The 20,034-nt window shown below is 40.5% G+C and overlaps 1 protein-coding gene across 1 annotated transcript in view; it reads right to left on the bottom strand.

Annotated features, from left to right (window-relative positions):
- Positions 1 to 13,692: 13,692 nt before the first annotated feature.
- The window catches only part of ascc3 (activating signal cointegrator 1 complex subunit 3), a 626,361-nt gene continuing 620,019 nt past the window's right edge, over positions 13,693 to 20,034 (bottom strand). The window contains 1 exon segment of the mRNA XM_034173960.1: positions 13,693 to 15,181. Coding sequence (XP_034029851.1) covers positions 15,034 to 15,181 — 148 coding nt within the window. The 3' untranslated portion in view covers positions 13,693 to 15,033.

Genomic DNA, 20,034 nt, shown 5'->3' with positions numbered 1-20,034 from the left:
CAATTTAAACAGGATTTTAATGTCAAACAATCCGACAATTTATACCTTTAACACTTTTATTCGTTTAAATGTGACATTCAAATCTAAAGGATTATTGTAATGATGTATTTTTACTGTTACTTTTTGGAAATATTTCAAACTAAATTTGTCTTGATTTTTTTTTAAACGGTATTTTGTGATATTGATTCACGGGAGTTTATTTTTCATTCATCAGATATGTCAACACTTTCACACCCGCAGAAACACAAAATAATGTGAAAACAGTGCTTTTATATTAGTAATAATAATAATAAAACAAGAAGAATAAAAATACTAATAAATTTATTATTGTGCAATGATTACAATTCCAACTATCTTTTTTATTTTATTTTCTCCAGGATGTCATTAAAGTGAGGACATGTATTAACACTGATTAAATTTTACTGTCATTTTTCCTCCTTGTTTATAACATTTTTAACACCTGATCCTGTAAAATCTCACAGATGAAGCAGAAAAAGTCCTGATTAGAACTATTTAGGACTGGAGTTGGGTCAGGAAAAGCATCCGGTGTAAAACCTGTGACAAATCCCAATGTGGCTCTCCACTGGAATCACTGTGGCAACCAGGGATGGATGGATGGATGGATGGATGGATGGATGGATGGATGGATGGATGGATGGATGGATGGATGGATGGATGGATGGATGGATGGATGGATGGATGGATGGATGGATGGATGGATGGATGGATGGATGGATGGATGGATGGATGGATGGATGGATGGATGGATGGATGGATGGATGGATGGATGGATGGATGGATGGATGGATGGATGGATGGATGGATGGATGGATGGATGGATGGATGGATGGATGGATGGATGGATGGATGGATGGATGGATGGATGGATGGATGGATGGATGGATGGATGGATGGATGGATGGATGGATGGATGGATGGATGGATGGATGGATGGATGGATGGATGGATGGATGGATGGATGGATGGATGGATGGATGGATGGATGGATGGATGGATGGATGGATGGATGGATGGATGGATGGATGGATGGATGGATGGATGGATGGATGGATGGATGGATGGATGGATGGATGGATGGATGGATGGATGGATGGATGGATGGATGGATGGATGGATGGATGGATGGATGGATGGATGGATGGATGGATGGATGGATGGATGGATGGATGGATGGATGGATGGATGGATGGATGGATGGATGGATGGATGGATGGATGGATGGATGGATGGATGGATGGATGGATGGATGGATGGATGGATGGATGGATGGATGGATGGATGGATGGATGGATGGATGGATGGATGGATGGATGGATGGATGGATGGATGGATGGATGGATGGATGGATGGATGGATGGATGGATGGATGGATGGATGGATGGATGGATGGATGGATGGATGGATGGATGGATGGATGGATGGATAGATAGATAGATAGATAGATAGATAGATAGATAGATAGATAGATAGATAGATAGATAGATAGATAGATGGATGGATGGATGGATGGATGGATGGATGGATGGATGGATGGATGGATGGATGGATGGATGGATGGATGGATGGATGGATGGATGGATGGATGGATGGATGGATGGATGGATGGATGGATGGATGGATGGATGGATGGATGGATGGATGGATGGATGGATGGATGGATGGATGGATGGATGGATGGATGGATGGATAGATAGATAGATAGATAGATAGATAGATAGATAGATAGATAGATAGATAGATAGATAGATAGATAGATTGTTGGAGTGGGGTAGAGTTACACTGTAAAACAGGAGAGCAGGCTTAGGTTTCCCTTGTACCTTGTGGCCAGAGGAGCATAACCCGGCTTCAGTGAGTAAAAGTCCCTCCACATATTTGTTCCATCACTAAACCAGCTGATTCCAGTTTGTGCCTCTCTTCATTCAGGTAGATAAGCTAATCAATTAAATCACATGTTTTAGGTGCACACACAGTTAGAAGCATGACATGGTCTTGAAGCTGGAATTACCCACCTCCACTTCTGGCAAACAGCAACTGAAATTTTTAATATTCTTTTTAAGAAAAACCTGCTCTAGATCACTTCACCATGAAGATGTATGACTGGTGGTGACACAGCAGACAGAAGTTCAACTGTGCAACCACATCCACAGAAGTCTGTAAGTCCTACAGCGTTGTCTGGATGTCTTGATGGCTTCCCTCACTTGTCTCTTAGTCTTTTTGTTAAGGCTGGGATGTTCATATTTATCGCTGTGTAGGTGTAGTCATGAATCACGATACACTCATCTTCTTTATCCCCAAGTTGTGTAGTCAGTGGTGCATCTTGCATGGTGGCACCCTGACATCCGTGTGTGTATGTGTGTGTGGAATGTGAGGCATCATTGTAAAGACTTAGATGGAAAAGTGCTATATAAATGTAGTCAAATGGTTTAATGGGATTATTAACCATCAGATAACAAGGTAAGACCTCTTGAATCATTTTAAAGTCAGTTTTAAGCAGAAACGAGGCCGTTTTAAGCAAAAAATGAGGCAATACTCTGTGACATCTTGAAATGACTGACGCACAGTGAACACATCAGCTAGCAGCTCGTGTAGCTGTGGCGCTCTGATTGCTTCCTCCGTCTTTTATGATGAAATAATGCTGAATTTATGTGGAAATGATTGTTCTGCAAAAGCTTCAGATACAGTTGTATGGAAAAGTTTGGGCACCCCTGATCATTTTCATGTTTTCTCTTTATAAATCATTGGTTGTCTGGATCAGAAATTTCAGTTAAATATATCATATAGCAGATATACTGATATTTGAGAAGTGAAATGAAGTTCCTAGTATTTACAGAAAGTGTGCAATAATTACTTAAACAAAATTAGGCAGGTGCACAAATTTGGGCACCCTGGTCATTTTATTGATTTGAATACATTTAGCACTAGTTATTGGAACACAAAATTGGCCACAAACAGAGTCACTTGAGGTATGCTAAAGCACATTTGGACAAGCCAGCTTCATTTTGGAATAAGGTGCTGTGGACTGATGAAACTAAAATTGAGTTATTTGGACATAACAAGGGGTGGTATGCATGGTTGAAAAAGAACACACCATTCCAAGAAAATGTTTGCTCCCTACATATAATATGTGGAGGTGGTTCCATCATGCTGTGTGGCCAGTGCATGTACTGGGAATCTTTTTAAAGTTGAGGGTCACATGGATTCCAGTCAATATCAGCAGATTCTTGAGAACAATGTTCACAAATCAGTGACAAAGTTGAAGTAGCTCCGGGGCTGGATCTTTCAACAAGATGACTCTAAACACTGCTCAAAATCTACTAAGGCATTCATGCAGAGGAACAAGTACAATGATCTGGAATGGCCATCTCAGTCACCAGACCTGAATATTATTGAAAATCTGGTGTGATTTTAAGTGAACTGTCCATGCAAGGAAACCAACAAACGTGAGATGTTTTGTAAAGAAGAATGGTCCAAAATACCTTCAACCAGAACTGAGACTCTCAGTGGAAGCTACAGGAAGCGTTTAGAGGCTGTTATTTCTGCAAAAGGCGGATCTACTAAATATTGTTGTAATTTTTTCTGTTGGGGTGCCAAAATTTATGCACCTGCCTCATTTTGTTTAAAGAATTATTGCACACTTTCTGTAAATCCTATAAACTTCATTTCACTTCTCAAATATCACTGTTTGTATGCTATGTGATATATTTAACCGAAATTGCTGATTCAAACAACCAATGATTTCTAAAGGAAAATCATGGAAATCATCAGAGGTGCCCAAACCTTTACATACTAATAATATATATATATATATGACCCAAATTCCAAGGACATTGTGTGAAATGTAAATAAAAACAGAATACAATGATTTGCAAATCCTCTTCAACCTATAATCAATTGAATACACCACAAAGACAAGATATTTAATGTTCAAACTGAAAGACTTTTTTGTTTTTGTGCAAATATTTGCTCATTTTGAAATGGATGCCTGCAACACATTTTGAAAAAGCTGGGACAAGGGCAACAAAAGACTGGGAACGTTGATGAATGCTCAAAGAACACCTGTTTGGAACATTCCACAGGTGAACAGGTTAATTGGAAACAGGTGAGTGTCATGATTGGGTATAAAAGGAGCATCCCCAAAAGGCTCAGCAGTTCACAAGCAAAGATGGGGCGAGGATCATCACTTTGTGAACAACTGCGTGAAAAAATAGTCCAACAGTTTTAAGAATAATGTTTCTTAATGTTCAGTTGCAAGGAATTGAGGTATTCCATCATCTACAGTCCATAATATAATCAGAAGATTCAGAGAATCTGGAGAACTTTCTACACGTAAGCGGCAAGGCCGAAAACCAACATTGAATGCTCGTGACCTTCGATCCCTCAGGCGGCACTGCATTAAAAACCGACATCATTGTGTAAAGCATCTTAAAGCGTGGGCTCAGGAACACTTCAGAAAACCATTGTCAGTTAACACAGTTTGTCGCTACATCTACAAGTGCAAGTTAAAACTCTACCATGCAAAGTGAAAGCCATACATCAACAACATCCAGAAATGTCACCGCCTTCTCTGGGCCCGAGCTCATTTGAAATGGACATACGCAAAGTGGAAGTGTGCTGTGGTCTGATGAGTCCACATTCCAGACTGTTTTTGGAAATCATGGACGTCGTGTCCTCCGGACAAAAGAGGAAAAAGACCATCCAGATTGTTACCAGCACAAAGTTCAAAAGTCAGCATCTGTGATGGGATGGGATAAGTTAGAGCAACTTACACATCTGTGATGGCACCATCAATGCTGAAAGGTACATCCAGGTTTTGAAGCAACACATGCTGCCATCCAAGCAATGTCTTTTTCAGGGACATCCCTGCTTATTTCAGAAAGACAATGCCAAGCCACATTCTGCACGTGTTACATCAACGTGGCTTCATAGTAAAAGAGTCTGGGTACTAGACTGGCCTGCCTGCAGTCCAGACCTGTCACCCACTGAAAATGTGTGGAGCATTATGAAGCGCAAAATACGACAATGGAGACCCCGGACTTTTGAAGAACTGAAGTCGTACATCAAGCAAGAATGGGAAAGAATTCCACCAACAAATCTTCAACAATTAATGTCCTCAGTTCCCAAATGCTTATTGAGTGTTGTTAGAAGGAAAGGTGATGTAACACAGTGGTAAACATACCACTGTCCCAACTTTTTTGAAACGTGTTGCAAGCATCCATTTCAAAATGAGCAAATATTTGCACAAAAACAAATCGGCCTAATTATCTTGCCTTGTGAACCAGGCTTAACAGGTTTTTGACCGTTTTTGTTATTGAAAGAAACCACGTCTCCCTAACAGGACAGAGTTGTGATGTCATCACGCATGCACTTAGGCGCTGTCTAGCGGGATCTTGAAAATCCTCCATTCCAATTTAATAGACTTTTCGGCTTTGCAAATGCCTTTTTTTTTTTTTTTTTTTACAGAAATGAAAAAAAATACATATTTTAAATAAAAGCACATTTGTTTGTAAATACCAACACACACATTACATTAATTCACTTGTGTTGGATTTTACATAGAATTAATTAGTCAACCAATCAGTTTGACCGGAGGTTAAGTTCACCCATATTCCCTTTGGGCATCTGTGTGTTAATGTTCAAATCTTCAGAATTAGTGCATTATTTTAAAATTAACAGATATGTGTTATATATTCACATTTGAAGAGTTTACATTAATGTAGTTATTCTATCTGGAATGATTTGATATAGGCTCCTTCTGCTGGCAGCCAGTGGTGGGCACAGTTCCAATAATCTGATAATTATCGAAGATAATATTTTCATTATCGGATATTATTCAGATAACTTTGAAAACCATTACAGGACTCATTATCTTTCGATAAATTTTTGGTGACCAAAGCTGGACAGCTACAAACTCTTCTAAAATTTAAAATCAGTTGAACACCTACCTGTTAATGTTTTGTAGCAGATGCAGTTCTACCCTCTGCAAACAAAGGAGAGCTGCTTCGAGAAGAAATTGCTCCATTCTTCGCAAGCAAAGGAGAACTGGTCACAAAAAACCCATTTCTTTTAACCCCATACTGATACGACGGCAATATTACCCAAGTCATCCAGAGTCATACATTTTTAACTTATGGTTCAAATTTTAACTAATTTCAGACAAGTTATTTAAATTAACATCATGTCTGAAGTTTTATAAAGTGAAAATATCTGATATATGTTTTAGTTTTAAAGTAATGCGCTAATTTTTAAGGTTTTAGTGTTGACATGCTGTGTCCAGGTGCATTATGGGTTTTGGATAATCTCTGTACGTCCACGACATGAAAAATGCATTTGAGACACTCTGATCAGGCTCCACGGATAACAGCACTAGATAGGCAGGCACTAGATAACTCTAGTGCCTAAAACTCTCGTGAATATATTATCTGGGTTTATAGACGTTATTGTGTTTGTGTTTATTAAATTCCACGCATCTTAAACGTAGCAGAGTAGCAGCAGACACAGATTATCTGGAATTTTGTTTTGGCAAGTCTCTACTGCCATCTACTGGCCAGTCGTGTTTATGGCAGTATTCAAACTGAAGCTGGACTGATATTTTCAATCACTGTACTCGGTTCCAAGCTCAAACTGTACCACAGAACCGCATGGTGTAAAAGTTCAGAGCGCCCGATTTATGTTCACACACACATTGTACGTTCAAAAACCACGTCGGACTCGTGTTTCCAGAAGCAAAACGTAAACAGAAGCTTTTTTTTCAAACTTAATTTACAAAAACTCTCGATGGGAGACATCAAAGTTTAACACAAAACAAAACAAAAACATTACAAGACAGGTCTGCGGTGTTTGCACAGGCACAGTGCGAGAGGTGGTCGTGAGATGTTAAACGCAGCTTGTTACTCCATGTATACTAAACGATGCAGAATACGTGATTAACCTGAAACTCGGTGCGATCCAAAAAATTCTTGCACCAATGAAAAATCAGCTGAAAAAGGGCCAAAACTCACACTGGCGCCAGTAGATCATGACAGTGTTCTATTTATTTTGACACCGGTTATATCAGACGGTTATCTAATTACGACTTTTGTTTGGAATATTTTACAAAAGCACATTTATCTGTAAACACCAACACGACATCACATTAACGTGTTGGTTTACATAACCAATCAGTGTTTTAGCGGAGGCAGATTTTAACGAGAATGCCATCTGTCTGTGTTTGTTACAAAACTTCAGAATTAGTGCATTATTCAACATTAAAAGGTATATGTTATATCTTAACTTTGCACAAATGACAGAATTGACATTAATGGAGTTATTCTATCAATATTCATTTTATTCGCACCAAACCCTAACTCAGCATTGCTTTATTTTCCAAGTCCTCCGCCTGACGGGAGCATTGTGATTGAATAAAGTTGAGCTTTGTAGTTTCTCTCAGCTGCATTTGTGCTGGAAGCTATGTAGTAAACTGGAGCTTCCAGCAGGGGGCAGGACACTCAAAGACAGAAGTGCTGACTCATTGTTTGGGTCTGTTGTCGCCTTTGATGCTTTCAGAAGCGATCGTGGTGTTAAACCTAAAATCAGCTTGTTAGTAGTTGCAAGTGTACCGGAGACAATACTGGAATTTATCGGTCATCGATTATCTGTAACTTCTGATACATGTTTGGGTGGTTTATCGTTTTAACTTTATCAAAGATAACTTTTCAGTTATCTGATTATCTGTTATCGAAGTTACTTTTTTGGTTATCTGTGCCCACCACTGCTGGCAGCAGAGTTGAGTTCAGCTCCTTTTCGCTACCTCACTGCTGCAAAATATGTAGACAGGAGCAAAAGGGATTATAAATGTTTTTCAATGTTACTAGCTATGTAAAAAAAACGTTTGCAGTCTAAAAGTTATCAGAAATAAATGTATTCTAAGATAATTGGTCCGATGATGGTTTTAAAACTTATCTGAAAAGCTAATCCACTAACAAAAACATTATTTTTGATAATTATCGGTTATCGGATTAGCTGAACAATGTATGAGGAACATGTTCGATTTACACAGAAACGCAGCAGTTTTGGAGCGGATTCTGCCTTGATGGATTTGCAGCCAGAGAGACCAGCTGCTGACGTCACTGTGCCTCTCTACTCTGATTGGCTGTCACCCTGTCCTTCCCAGAATCCCAACCACCCCCCTTTTCCTCCGAAAAAAAGCAGATTTGCATGAGTCATGCTGTCGGCCGTATGAGCTCAAACATAGGAAACGTGACCCTTTGACCTCTTAAAATAGGTCAGGGTTTGCCATCTTTGAACGTATCCAAGGTCTGCGTCTCAAGAATCTTCCCTTTGAATTTGAAGACCATGGTACTAAGAGGAATGGAGTTACAGTAGTGTTCAGAATAATAGTAGTGCTATGTGACTAAAAAGATTAAAACAGAAAACAACCATCAAAATGGATAGAAGAATAACCAGAATGGCAAAGGCTCACCCATTGATCAGCTCCAGGATGATCAAAGACAGTCTGAAGTTACCTGTAAGTGCTGTGACAGTTAGAAGACGCCTGTGTGAAGTTAATTTATTTGCAAGAATCTCCTGCAAAGTCCCTCTGTTAAATAAAAGACGTGCAGAAGAGGTTACAATTTGCCAAAGAACACATCAACTGGCCTAAAGAGAAATGGAGGAATATTTTGTGGACTGATGAGAGTAAAATTGTTCTTTTTGGGTCCAAGGGCCACAGACAGTTTGTGAGACGAGCCCCAAACTCTGAATTCAAGCCACAGTTAACAGTGAAGACAGTGAAGCATGGTGGTGCAAGCATCATGATATGGGCATGTTTCTCCTACTATGGTGTTGGGCCTATACAACCCCTGGCAAAAATTATGGAATCACCGGCCTCAGAGGATGTTCATTCAGTTGTTTAATTTTGTAGAAAAAAAGCAGATCACAGACATGACACAAAACTAAAGTCATTTCAAATGGCAACTTTCTGTCTTTAGGAAACACTATAAGAAATCCAGTCAAAAAAGATTGTGGCAGTCAGTAACGGTTACTTTTTTAGACCAAGCAGAGGAAAAAATATGGAATCACTCAATTCTGAGGAAAAAATTATGGAATCACCCTGTAAATTTTCATCCCCCAAATTAACACCTGCATCAAATCAGATCTGCTCATTGACATTGACCCTATGCCATGACATTGACCCTATGTGTCTTTTTGCAAGGAATGTTTTTGCAGTTTCTGCTCTATGGCAAGATGCATTATCATCTTGAAAAATGATTTCATCATCCCAAACATCCTTTCAATTGTCCAAAATATCAACATAAACTTGTGCATTTATTGATGATGTAATGACAGCCATCTCCCCAGTGCCTTTACCTGACATGCAGCCCCATATCATCAATGACTGTGGAAATTTACATGTTCTCTTCAGGCAGTCATCTTTATAAATCTCATTGGAAAGGCACCAAACAAAAGTTCCAGCATCATCACCTTGCCCAATGCAGATTCGAGATTCATCACTGAATATGACTTTCATCCAGTCATCCACAGTCCACAATTGCTTTTCCTTAGCCCATTGTAACCTTGTTTTTTTCTGTTTAGGCGTTAATGATGCCTTTCGTTTAGCTTTTCTGTATGTAAATCCCATTTCCTTTAGGCGGTTTCTTACAGTTCGGTCACAGACGTTGACTCCAGTTTCCTCCCATTCGTTCCTCATTTGTTTTGTTGTACATTTTTCAATTTTTGAGACATATTGCTTTAAGTTTTCTGTCTTGACGCTTTGATGTCTTCCTTGGTCTACCAGTATGTTTGCCTTTAACAACCTTCCCATGTTGTTTGTATTTGGTCCAGAGTTTAGACACAGCTGACTGTGAACAACCAACATCTTTTGCAACATTGCGTGATGATTTACTCTCTTTTAAGAGTTTGATAATCCTCTCCTTTGTTTCAATTGACATCTCTCGTGGTGGAGCCATGATTCATGTCAGTCCACTTGGTGCAACAGCTCTCCAAGGTGTGTTCACTCCTTTTTAGATGCAGACTAACGAGCAGATCTGATATGATGCAGGTGTTAGTTTTGGGGATGAAAATTTACAGGGTGATTCCATAATTTTTTCCTCAGAATTGAGTGATTCCATATTTTTTTCCTCTGCTTGGTCTAAAAAAGTAACCGTTACTGACTGCCACAATCTTTTTTGACTGGATTTCTTATAGTGTTTCCTAAAGACAGAAAGTTGCCATTTGAAATGACTTTAGTTTTGTGTCATGTCTGTGATCTGCTTTTTTTCTACAAAATTAAACAACTGAATGAACATCCTCCGAGGCCGATGATTCCATAATTTTTGCCAGGGGTTGTATATCGCATACCAGGTATCATGGATCAGTTTGGATATGTCAAAATACATGAAGAAGTTATGTTGCCTTATGCTGAAGAGGACATGCCCTTGAAATGGGTGTTTCAACAAGACAATGACCCCAAGCACACTAGTAAACCAGCAAAATCTTGGTTCCAAACCAACAAAATTAATGCCTTGCAGATGTGAAGAAATCATGAAAAACTGGTGGTTATACAACTAAATACTAGTTTAGTGATTCACAGGATTGCTTAAAAAGCAGTTTGAACATAACAGTTTTGAGTTTGTAGCATCAACAGCAGATGCTATTATTATTGTGAACACCCCCTTTTCTACTTTTTTTTTACTAATAGCCCAATTTCATAGCCTTAAGAGTGTGCATATTATGAATGCTTGGTCTTGTTGGATTTGTGAGAATCTACTGAATCTACTGGTACCTTGTTTCCCATGTGACAATAAGAAATATACTCAAAACCTGCATTAGTCTTTTTAGTCACATAGCACTACTATTATTCTGAACACTACTGTATGCTGAGCACAGACAGATGGATGAACGCAAGGCCTTCACAATACCCGATGTCCATATTTTGGCCTCTTGTAAAAATTAAGCATACGAGGAAAAGAACACTGCACCTACTGTGAAACATGGAGGAGGCTCAGTTCTGGGGCTGCTTTGCTGCGTCTGGTATAGGATGCCTTGAATCTGTGCAGGACACAATGAAATCTCTAGACTGTCAAGGCATTCTGGAGTGAAATGTGCTGCCCAGTGACAGAAAGCTTGGTCTGAGTCGCAGGTCATGGGTCCTCCAACAGGATAATGACCCAAAACACACAGCTAAAATACCCAAGAATGACTAAATCCTGTTGAACATCTGTGGAAGGATTTGAAACACGCAGTCTGGAGAAAGCAATCTTCAAACCTGAGACAGCCAGAGCAGTTTGTTCTAATGAGGAGTGGGCCAAAACACCCCGCGACAGGTGCAGAAGTCTCATTGAGAGTTACAGAAATCATTTGACTGCAGTGATTCCCTCAAAAGGTTGTGCCATCATTTTTGTCCAGGCCAGTTTCATTATTATGCATATGTCGCGGTCATGAATGAGTGAAACTCGTCAGCATTTCACATGTCATTTAGGTCCTTCAGACTTTATTTTGAGTAAATCCTTCAGGGGAGCATTAGCATGGCAAAAACCTTTCAGCTTCTGGTGGGCTCCACCACCCAGACCCCCTGCCTTTTTAAGCATTTTTCTTGATTTGCCTCTCACATGCCTGGAAAAGCTCCTCACCATCTAACCCTGTCCTTTAGGTTCTTCAGACTTTTTTCAGTAGAATGATTCTTAGGAGCATGAGCATGACTAAAACCCCCCAGACCACCGCCTTTTTAAGCATTTTCCTTATTTTGCCTTTTAGCTTCTGAAGGGGCTCTGCCCCCCATACTCCCCACCTTTTTAAGCTTTTTTTCTTTTTTGCTTTTCAGCTGACCCCCCCAATGACAGCCCTCTTAACCCCCTGCCACTTTAAGCATTTTTTTAATCTTGATGCAAATTAATATTCAAAGTTTTCAGCTAGTTGACAGTAGGGCTGCACAATATGGCCAAATTATCGTATCTAAACATTGTCATATAAATTGGTATGTAAATGTGCGACACCTCGTTCATATTATTATTATTAATATTTCATGATTCTGTCAAATCACAATTGAAAAGCAATGTCTGATTTTCATTAATTACCAATTTTTTTTTAATTAATTTTTACTTTTGTTAAGGTGAGAAGCTCGACCATCTGTAAGTGGGACAGTTTAAGTCCAGACTGATAACTCATCTCTTCTCCCTGGCTTTCAACACTGGCTAAGTGGTGTATGCTTTGCTCTGCTATTTTGCTCTGTATTTTTAGATTTATTTATTTATTTATTTATTTATTTATTTATTTTTATTCTTTTCCTTTGTTAATATTTTACACTTTTGTATTGATATTATTGTGAACCAATTTGGTCAGCTGCAGCTGTGTTTTAAATGTGCTATATAAATAAATTTGAATTTGAATCTGTCAGGAGCTTGGAGTCGCTGTTCCTTCACACTGAAAGGAGCCAGTTGAGGTGGTTCGGGCATCTGGTAAAGGATGCCCCTGGGGAGGTGTTCCAGGCACGTCCAGCTGGGAGGAGACCCCAGGGAAGACCCAGGACTAGGTGGAGAGATTAAATCTCTATGGTAGCCTGGGAACACCTTGGGATCTCCCAGTCAGAGGTGGTTAATGTGGTCCAGGAAAGGTAAGTTAGGGGTCCCCTGCTGGAGCTGTTGTCCCCACAACCCGATCCCAGATAAGCATCTGAAGATGAGTGATGAGTGAGCGTATTACTTTTGCCAGTGTCAAGTTATTTCAGTAACCATCGTGGTTTTTTCCTTTCTTTAGCAGAAGGGTAACAACAATTCTGAACACGTGTTTTTGCACTGAGTATTCAGAGGAACTGCTTTAAATTTGCAAACTGTGCAATGTACATTACATGTGGTGATTTTTATTACTTTGCTGTAATATTTGATATAGAATCTGAATCTCAATCTGTTTACCAGCGTCAGGAATTAAGATGTTTTTTGTTTTAATTGGATATGTTGAAGGCAAATGATTACTATCTTGCAGGCATGTTGAATTTGTATATTCTTTAAATTAACAGAACTTTTTTTTTTTTTTGACATTTTCAATAATATCATGGAAATTCCCAGAAATATTTTGATGTCATTTTGGGCCCATATAGCCCCAATTTTGACATTTTTTTCACAACTGAAAAAAAATCTGTAAATTCACTTTAAATGTAAATTCTGTCTGCATTCACGAAAAGTGCATTTCTTCTTTTTTGTCTTTTGTTTTAATCAGCCAGTCATGTTGTACATATCAAAAGCATGCATCACACCTAGCAACAGACTCAGAAGTCACTCCCGAGCTGGGACCCCTTGCTAGACAAATTTAGGCTAAGTTCAGAGTCCTCAGAGCATTCTGTTGTACGACACAGTGAGGTTACATCAGCTACGACGTTTTGACCACATGGTGTGTTTGGGTGAAGGCTGAGGGCACACCCACGTTTCACCTGGCTGTGCCAGATCAAAGGCTACTTTTGGGAGGTGGGGATGGAGTGATCGTGTGTCTGAGTGGTTGCCATCCAGGACCCAGGTGGTTCTGTAATTTGGTGGACACAATGATGCAAAGCACCAGCTAGATTTTTTGTAACTGTGAAGAAGTTTTTGAGTTTCCTTGTGTGAAAGATGAGCTTGTGTGATTACTTTCATACTTTGGTTCAAAGTGTCGTCAGTTACATGATGAACAAACGCTGACATCACAAAGAGACAGTTAAAGCTGATGGACATATAAACACCTTAGGTTTATTTCAAAGTTCAAAGAATTTGGCAGCAGCCAACAAATCAACTGAAACGTTCCAACATTTTGGACATTGCAGATGAGTAAATTCAGATTCATTATCAAGCTAAAGATTTTAAAGCCTTTTGAAATTTTACAATGAAACCAGTATGAATGAAGAAAAAAAAAACAGATTTCTATTCCAGCCACGTGATAAATTTGGTTGCTCCGTCTGTGGCAGTTGTTTCCAGCCGACGACACGTCTGAACTGAAATGGAGCACGTTTCAGTCACCTGTGATGAAACCAGCTCAGTCAGATTTGTCCTGTTTGACAGTGAAAACACACTTTCTCGGCACACGGTGGCTGTTATCTTTGTATTAACATCTCAAAAAAATATTATGAACCATCTGACTGCAAAAACAACTGCACCAAATAAACTGCAACATCAAGACAAAACTTACACGCTGCAGAAAAGAGAGACCAAAGATGTATTCCATAAACCAGGAGGCGGAGGAAGCAACAGGTCTTTGATTCAAAAACATTTTCAATGCACAAGATGAAAATATGGTACATGGTTAGTTTTAAATGAAAAGTAAATCCCTTCAGCTGCTCCCTTGTTTGCACTCAGGGTGGATCTGCATGTTGAATTGGCACAAGTTTAACACCGGATGCCCTTCCTGATGCAACTCCATCCTCCAAAAAAGCTTTTAACAAAGGTGAGAAACAAAGATTTTAGTTTGAGATTTACCAGGTGCCAGATTAACAGAACAGTGATGTGTGTGTGTGTGTGTGTGTAGGCACACGGTGCTGCAGCAGTTTGCACGCAGGCACACAGCCTGCAGCTGATTTTTGTTTTAAATCTCAGCTCTCGTCTGCTCAGGATTCACTGCGGCTTTGCTGCCAGATGGCAAACATAAGAACAGCCTGTTTGACTTGACACTTGGGATGGTTCAGCCTGGTCAGTCTGAATGGGGACGTTCAATAAATTACTGTGATATCACACACGTGGCACAGTTTCCTAAATGGGAAACACCTGCTGTCATGTCACTCAGATGTGAATCACAGAGCTCAGAGAGAAGGCCAGTGCCACTCTGATAACAGACATAAAGCTGACTCCATGAACCTGACCTTCACCTCCTCTGATTAAATCGGATAAATTTAAATATATTTTTGTTTTAGGATCACTAAAGCAAGTGGGCAAGAAATGAGGCTCTTCCCAAAGTGATCCAGTCAAAAGTGTGTGCGCTAAACCACAGACTCCTGCAGACGTAGGTCAGGCAACTCCCCCGCCGTACGCGGCTCACTCCTCTATGGACAGTGACCACTGCAAAGGTGGGTGTGGCACCTCAGCTGTGTGAGGGGTCATCTCCTTTGCTGGACACTTCAGTGTTGACCTGGGCAGCAATGCTCGGGGGTGTTACATTCAGGTAGATGTCGTACTGCTGGTCCAGACCCAGGTAGCTGTCACTCATCAGATAGAGCATGTAGATACATCTGCAAACACAGCAGGCACACATTATGGGTGAAATAGCTCCACCCTGCCCTTCATCTAACTCCGTCCACATGAGTAGAGATGATCTTATCCCTGAAGAGCTGCAGACCTTAATATGGTGACATACTGAAGCTCATCCAGAACCTTTAATCACGTGTAAAAGTGGTTATAAGACTGTGGCAGAAGATCAAGCAACTCCATGAATTCAGCGCGTATAGTTCACGGGCTACTAGGGGTCCCCATGCTCCCCCCCTCCCCCCGCGACAGCTTGAGTTCTTTGGCATGTTAGGTATTCAAGCCTACTGCATCAGAAAAATGATATTAATGTCAAATAAAGTGGTACAAAATATGCATTTGAGCCAAATATCCTGTGTGACCCAATGAATGAACATACTGACAAATTAGAGTTAAGGGAATTGAAACTGATCAGACCACACATTTATCATTTGAAAGATCTTGAGGTCCCCTAACCTTTGGTAGTGAATAAATGTCGATTGTGTCATTGGTTATGAAAATATAGGCCAAAAGGTCACGTGTACTCCAAGGAAGTCAAAATTCACCACCTTTCTGACTTAAAGGGGAACAGAAACACTTTTTGAGAATTTGTTTGTGCATTCCTTGGTAAAAACTGTTATTCATACACTTGCAGAATGCTTGAGCACAGTGTAGATAATATTATCTGAATCAAATTTGCCACTAAATTGATACGTAAATCTCCACTGGTTGAAGTCAGTAGAGGGCACCTCCGGTTGATGTCACTAGTTGGGGTTTCCTCTGCTGGGGACGAGTGCAGTTTACTGAGCTCATTCACTGAAGTTCTATTTGTCTCATCAAGAAACAGGTGGAATATGCTGGAAAGCTGCACATGTTGGCAAAGTCACAAACGGAGGAACAAGGGAGACAATATTTCCTTCCATAAGTAAGTGGTTTTGGTTCTTCTTGTCACTTTGTCCGTGACATTTGGTTGATAAACAGGTGTGTGTTTCCTGCCCATGCCTGTGTTATCCGAGGACACAGATGACACTTACGCACACCACTCACACACAGAGATGTATATATATATATATATATATATATATATATATACGAGGTCTGTCAATAAAGTATAGGTCCTTTTTATTTTTTTCAAAAACTATATGGATTTCATTCATATGTTTTTACGTCAGACATGCTTGAACCCTCGTGCGCATGCGTGAGTTTTTCCACGCCTGTGGGTGACATCATTCGCCTATGAGCACTCCTTGTGGGAGGAGTCGTCCAGCCCCTCGTCGGAATTCCTTTGTCTGAGAAGTTGCTGAGAGACTGGCACTTTGTTTGATCAAAATTTTTTCTAAACCTGTGAGACACATGTAAGTGGACACGGTTCGAAAAATTAAGCTGGTTTTCGGTGAAAATTTTAACGACTGATGAGAGATTTTGAGGTGATACTGTCGCTTTAAGGACTTCCCATGGAGCGAGATGTCGTGCAGCACTCCCAGGCGCCGTCGTCAGCCTGTTTCAAGCTGAAAACCTCCACATTTCAGGCTCTATTGATCCAGGACGTCGTGAGAGAACAGAGAAGTTTCAGAAGAAGTCGGTTTCAGCATTTTATCCGGATATTCCACTGTTAAAGGAGATTTTTTTAATGAAAGACGTGCGGACGGATTGCAGCGTCGGCTCGCAGCCGCTGCGACACTCCGCCACAGGAAAAACACCTCTGTTGGAAGCCTTAAGGACAAGTTGGAACATGTCCAGCTGTTAAACAATTTCTCATATACTCACTCCACTGAAAGCCATCAAAAGCCGCCTGGATTTTACAAATGGTTATCAATACGGAGGTGTTTTTCCTGTGCCGCCGCACCGCGCCGGCTGCGTCCCAATGCGCGGACTCGTCCGCACGTCTTTCATTAAAAAAATCTCCTTTAACAGTGGAATATCCGGATAAAATGCTGAAACCGACTTCTTCTGAAACTTCTCTGTTCTCTCACGACGTCCTGGATCAATAGCGCCTGAAATGTGGAGGTTTTCAGCTTGAAACATGCTGACGACGGCGCCTGGGACCGCTGCGCGATGCCTCGCTCCGTGGGAAGTCCTTAAAGCGACAGTATCACCTCAAAATCTCTCATAAGCCCTTAAAATTTTCACCGAAAACCAGCTTAATTTTTCGAACCGTGTCCACTTCGATGTGTCTCACAGGTTTAGAAAAAATTTTGATCAAACAAAGCGCCAGTCTCTCAGCAACTTCTCAGACAAAGGAATTCCGACGAGGGGCTGGACGACTCCTCCCACAAGGAGTGCTCACAGGCGAATGACGTCACCGACAGGCGTGGAAAAACTCACGCATGCGCACGAGGGTTCAAGCATGTCTGACGTAAAAACATATGAATGAAATCCATATAGTTTTTGAAAAAAATAAAAAGGACCTATACTTTATGGACAGCCCTCGTGTGTATATATATATATATATATATATATATATAAATAAATGTTTTGTAATGGTTTTAGGAGCCGCTATGCTGAAAACAGCAGCAAGTCAGTTCAGCTTAACAGCGCAGATCCGTGTAATGTTCAACACTAATGATGCGCTATATAACTGTGCTTCTTGGGGCTTGCAAGGAAACATCTTGTAAAATGATGCCCACAACAACTTTATTTGTGGTGTCTTTCCATCACAAAAAAAATGTATGAATGTAAAAGCATTCATGATATGCACACTCTTAAGGCTATGAAATTGGGCTATTAGTAAAAAAAAGTAGAAAAGGGGGTGTTCACAATAATAGTAGTGTGGCATTCAGTCAGTGAGTTTGTCAATTTTGTGGAACAAACAGGTGTGAATCAGCTGTCCCCTATGTAAGGATGAAGCCAGCACCTGTTGAACATGCTTTTCTCTTGAAAGCCTGGGGAAAATGGGACGTCCAAGACATAGTTCAGAAGAACAGCGTAGTTTGATTAAAAAGTTGATTGGAGAGGGGAAAACTTATACGCAGGTGCAAAAAATTATAGGCTGTTCATCTACAATGATCTCCAATGCTTTAAAATGGACAAAAAACTAGAGACGCATGGAAGAAAATGGAAAACAACCATCAAAATGGATAGAAGAATAACCAGAATGGCAAAGGCTCACCCACTGATCAGCTCCAGGATGATCAAAGACAATCTGGAGTTACCTGTAAGTGCTGTGACAGTTAGAAGACGCCTGTGTGAAGCTAATTTATTTGCAAGAATCCCCCATAAAGTCCCTCTGTTAAATAAAAGACATGTGCAGAAGAGGTTACAATTTGCCAAAGAACACATCAACTGGCCTAAAGAGAAATGGAGGAATATTTTGTGGACTGATGAGAGTAAAATTGTTCTTTTTGGGTCCAAGGGCCACAGACAGTTTGTGAGACGACCCCCAAACTCTGAATTCAAGCCACAGTTCACAGTGAAGACAGTGAAGCATGGTGGTGCAAGCATCATGGGCCTATATATCGCATACCAGGTATCATGGATCAGTTTGGATATGTCAAAGTACTTGAAGAGGTCACGTTGCCTTATGCTGAAGAGGACATGCCCTTGAAATGGGTGTTTCAACAAGACAATGACCCCAAGCACACTAGTAAACGAGCAAAATCTTGGTTCCAAACCAACAAAATTAATGCCTCGCAGATGTGAAGAAATCATGAAAAACTGTGGTTATACAATCTACTGAATCTACTGGTACCTTGTTTCCCATGTAACAATAAGAAATATACTCAAAACCTGGATTAATCTTTTTAGTCACATAGCACTACTATTATTCTGAACACTACTGTATGTGACGAAGTACACAGTGTTCAAAGATGGTGCTCGAGAAAGTGAACTTGGGAAGACAGCACAACTTTGGGTTTCATACATGGATCATATATGGTTGTTCAATCTCATATGGGCTGTTAAAATCAACAACTACCGCCTTTATACTCAGTGCCTGTGCTTGATGCCTGACTTGTTCTTCAGTTTCAGTGGCTTCCATTATGCCAGGTACGTAACATACTTTTCTACACACTTGGTGAACATTGAATGTTCCCATCCCGGAGCAACAGATTCCTTCCTTCCTTCCTTCCTTCCTTCCTTCCTTCCTTCCTTCCTTCCTTCCTTCCTTCCTTCCTTCCTTCCTTCCTTCCTTCCTTCCTTCCATCCATCCATCCATCCATCCATCCATCCATCCATCCATCCATCCATCCATCCATCCATCCATCCATCCATCCATCCATCCATCCATCCATCCATCCATCCATCCATCCATCCATCCATCCATCCATCATCTTTATTGTCACTATAAAAACAAAGTTCATACAGTGAAATGCAGTTTAGCATCCTCTCCTCTGTGGCAGCAAGGAGAGTAAACATATTAAAAATATAAATAAACAAGTACTTTTAAAAATATCTAATATAATAAAGTGCATTTGCGCATACAGCAGAGCTGAAAAATGGCTTGTTCAAATTTTAGAAAAATAGGAAGGTGTCTGATGGTTTACGAGCTTGGAGTTTGGATGGTGGATGACAATGATGACGGGGATGGTTGGGTGTCACAGGGATTGGGGATGGGGGTGATGGCTTTCACTGCCTGAGGGAAAAAACTGTTTTTCAGTCTGTTGATGTGGCACTTCATAGACCGGTATCTTTTTCCTGAGGGGAGGGGAGAGAAAAAGAGGTGACCGGGGTGAGTGGGGTCCCCTGCGATGGAAGAGGCCTTCTTGTGGAGGCGGCTGATGTACATCTCATTTAAGGGGGGTAGTGTGGTTCCGATGATCTTCTCGGTTGCTCTCACCACCTGCTGAAGGTTCTTCCTGTCTTCTGCAGTGCAGCTGTTAAACCACACTAGGCAGCAGTACATCAGAAGGCTCTCCATAGTGGC

This window comes from Thalassophryne amazonica, chromosome 7 (genome assembly GCF_902500255.1).
Source record: "Thalassophryne amazonica chromosome 7, fThaAma1.1, whole genome shotgun sequence".
NCBI classification, from domain to species: Eukaryota; Metazoa; Chordata; class Actinopteri; order Batrachoidiformes; family Batrachoididae; genus Thalassophryne; species Thalassophryne amazonica.
This window is presented reverse-complemented; position numbering and strand designations above follow the sequence as displayed.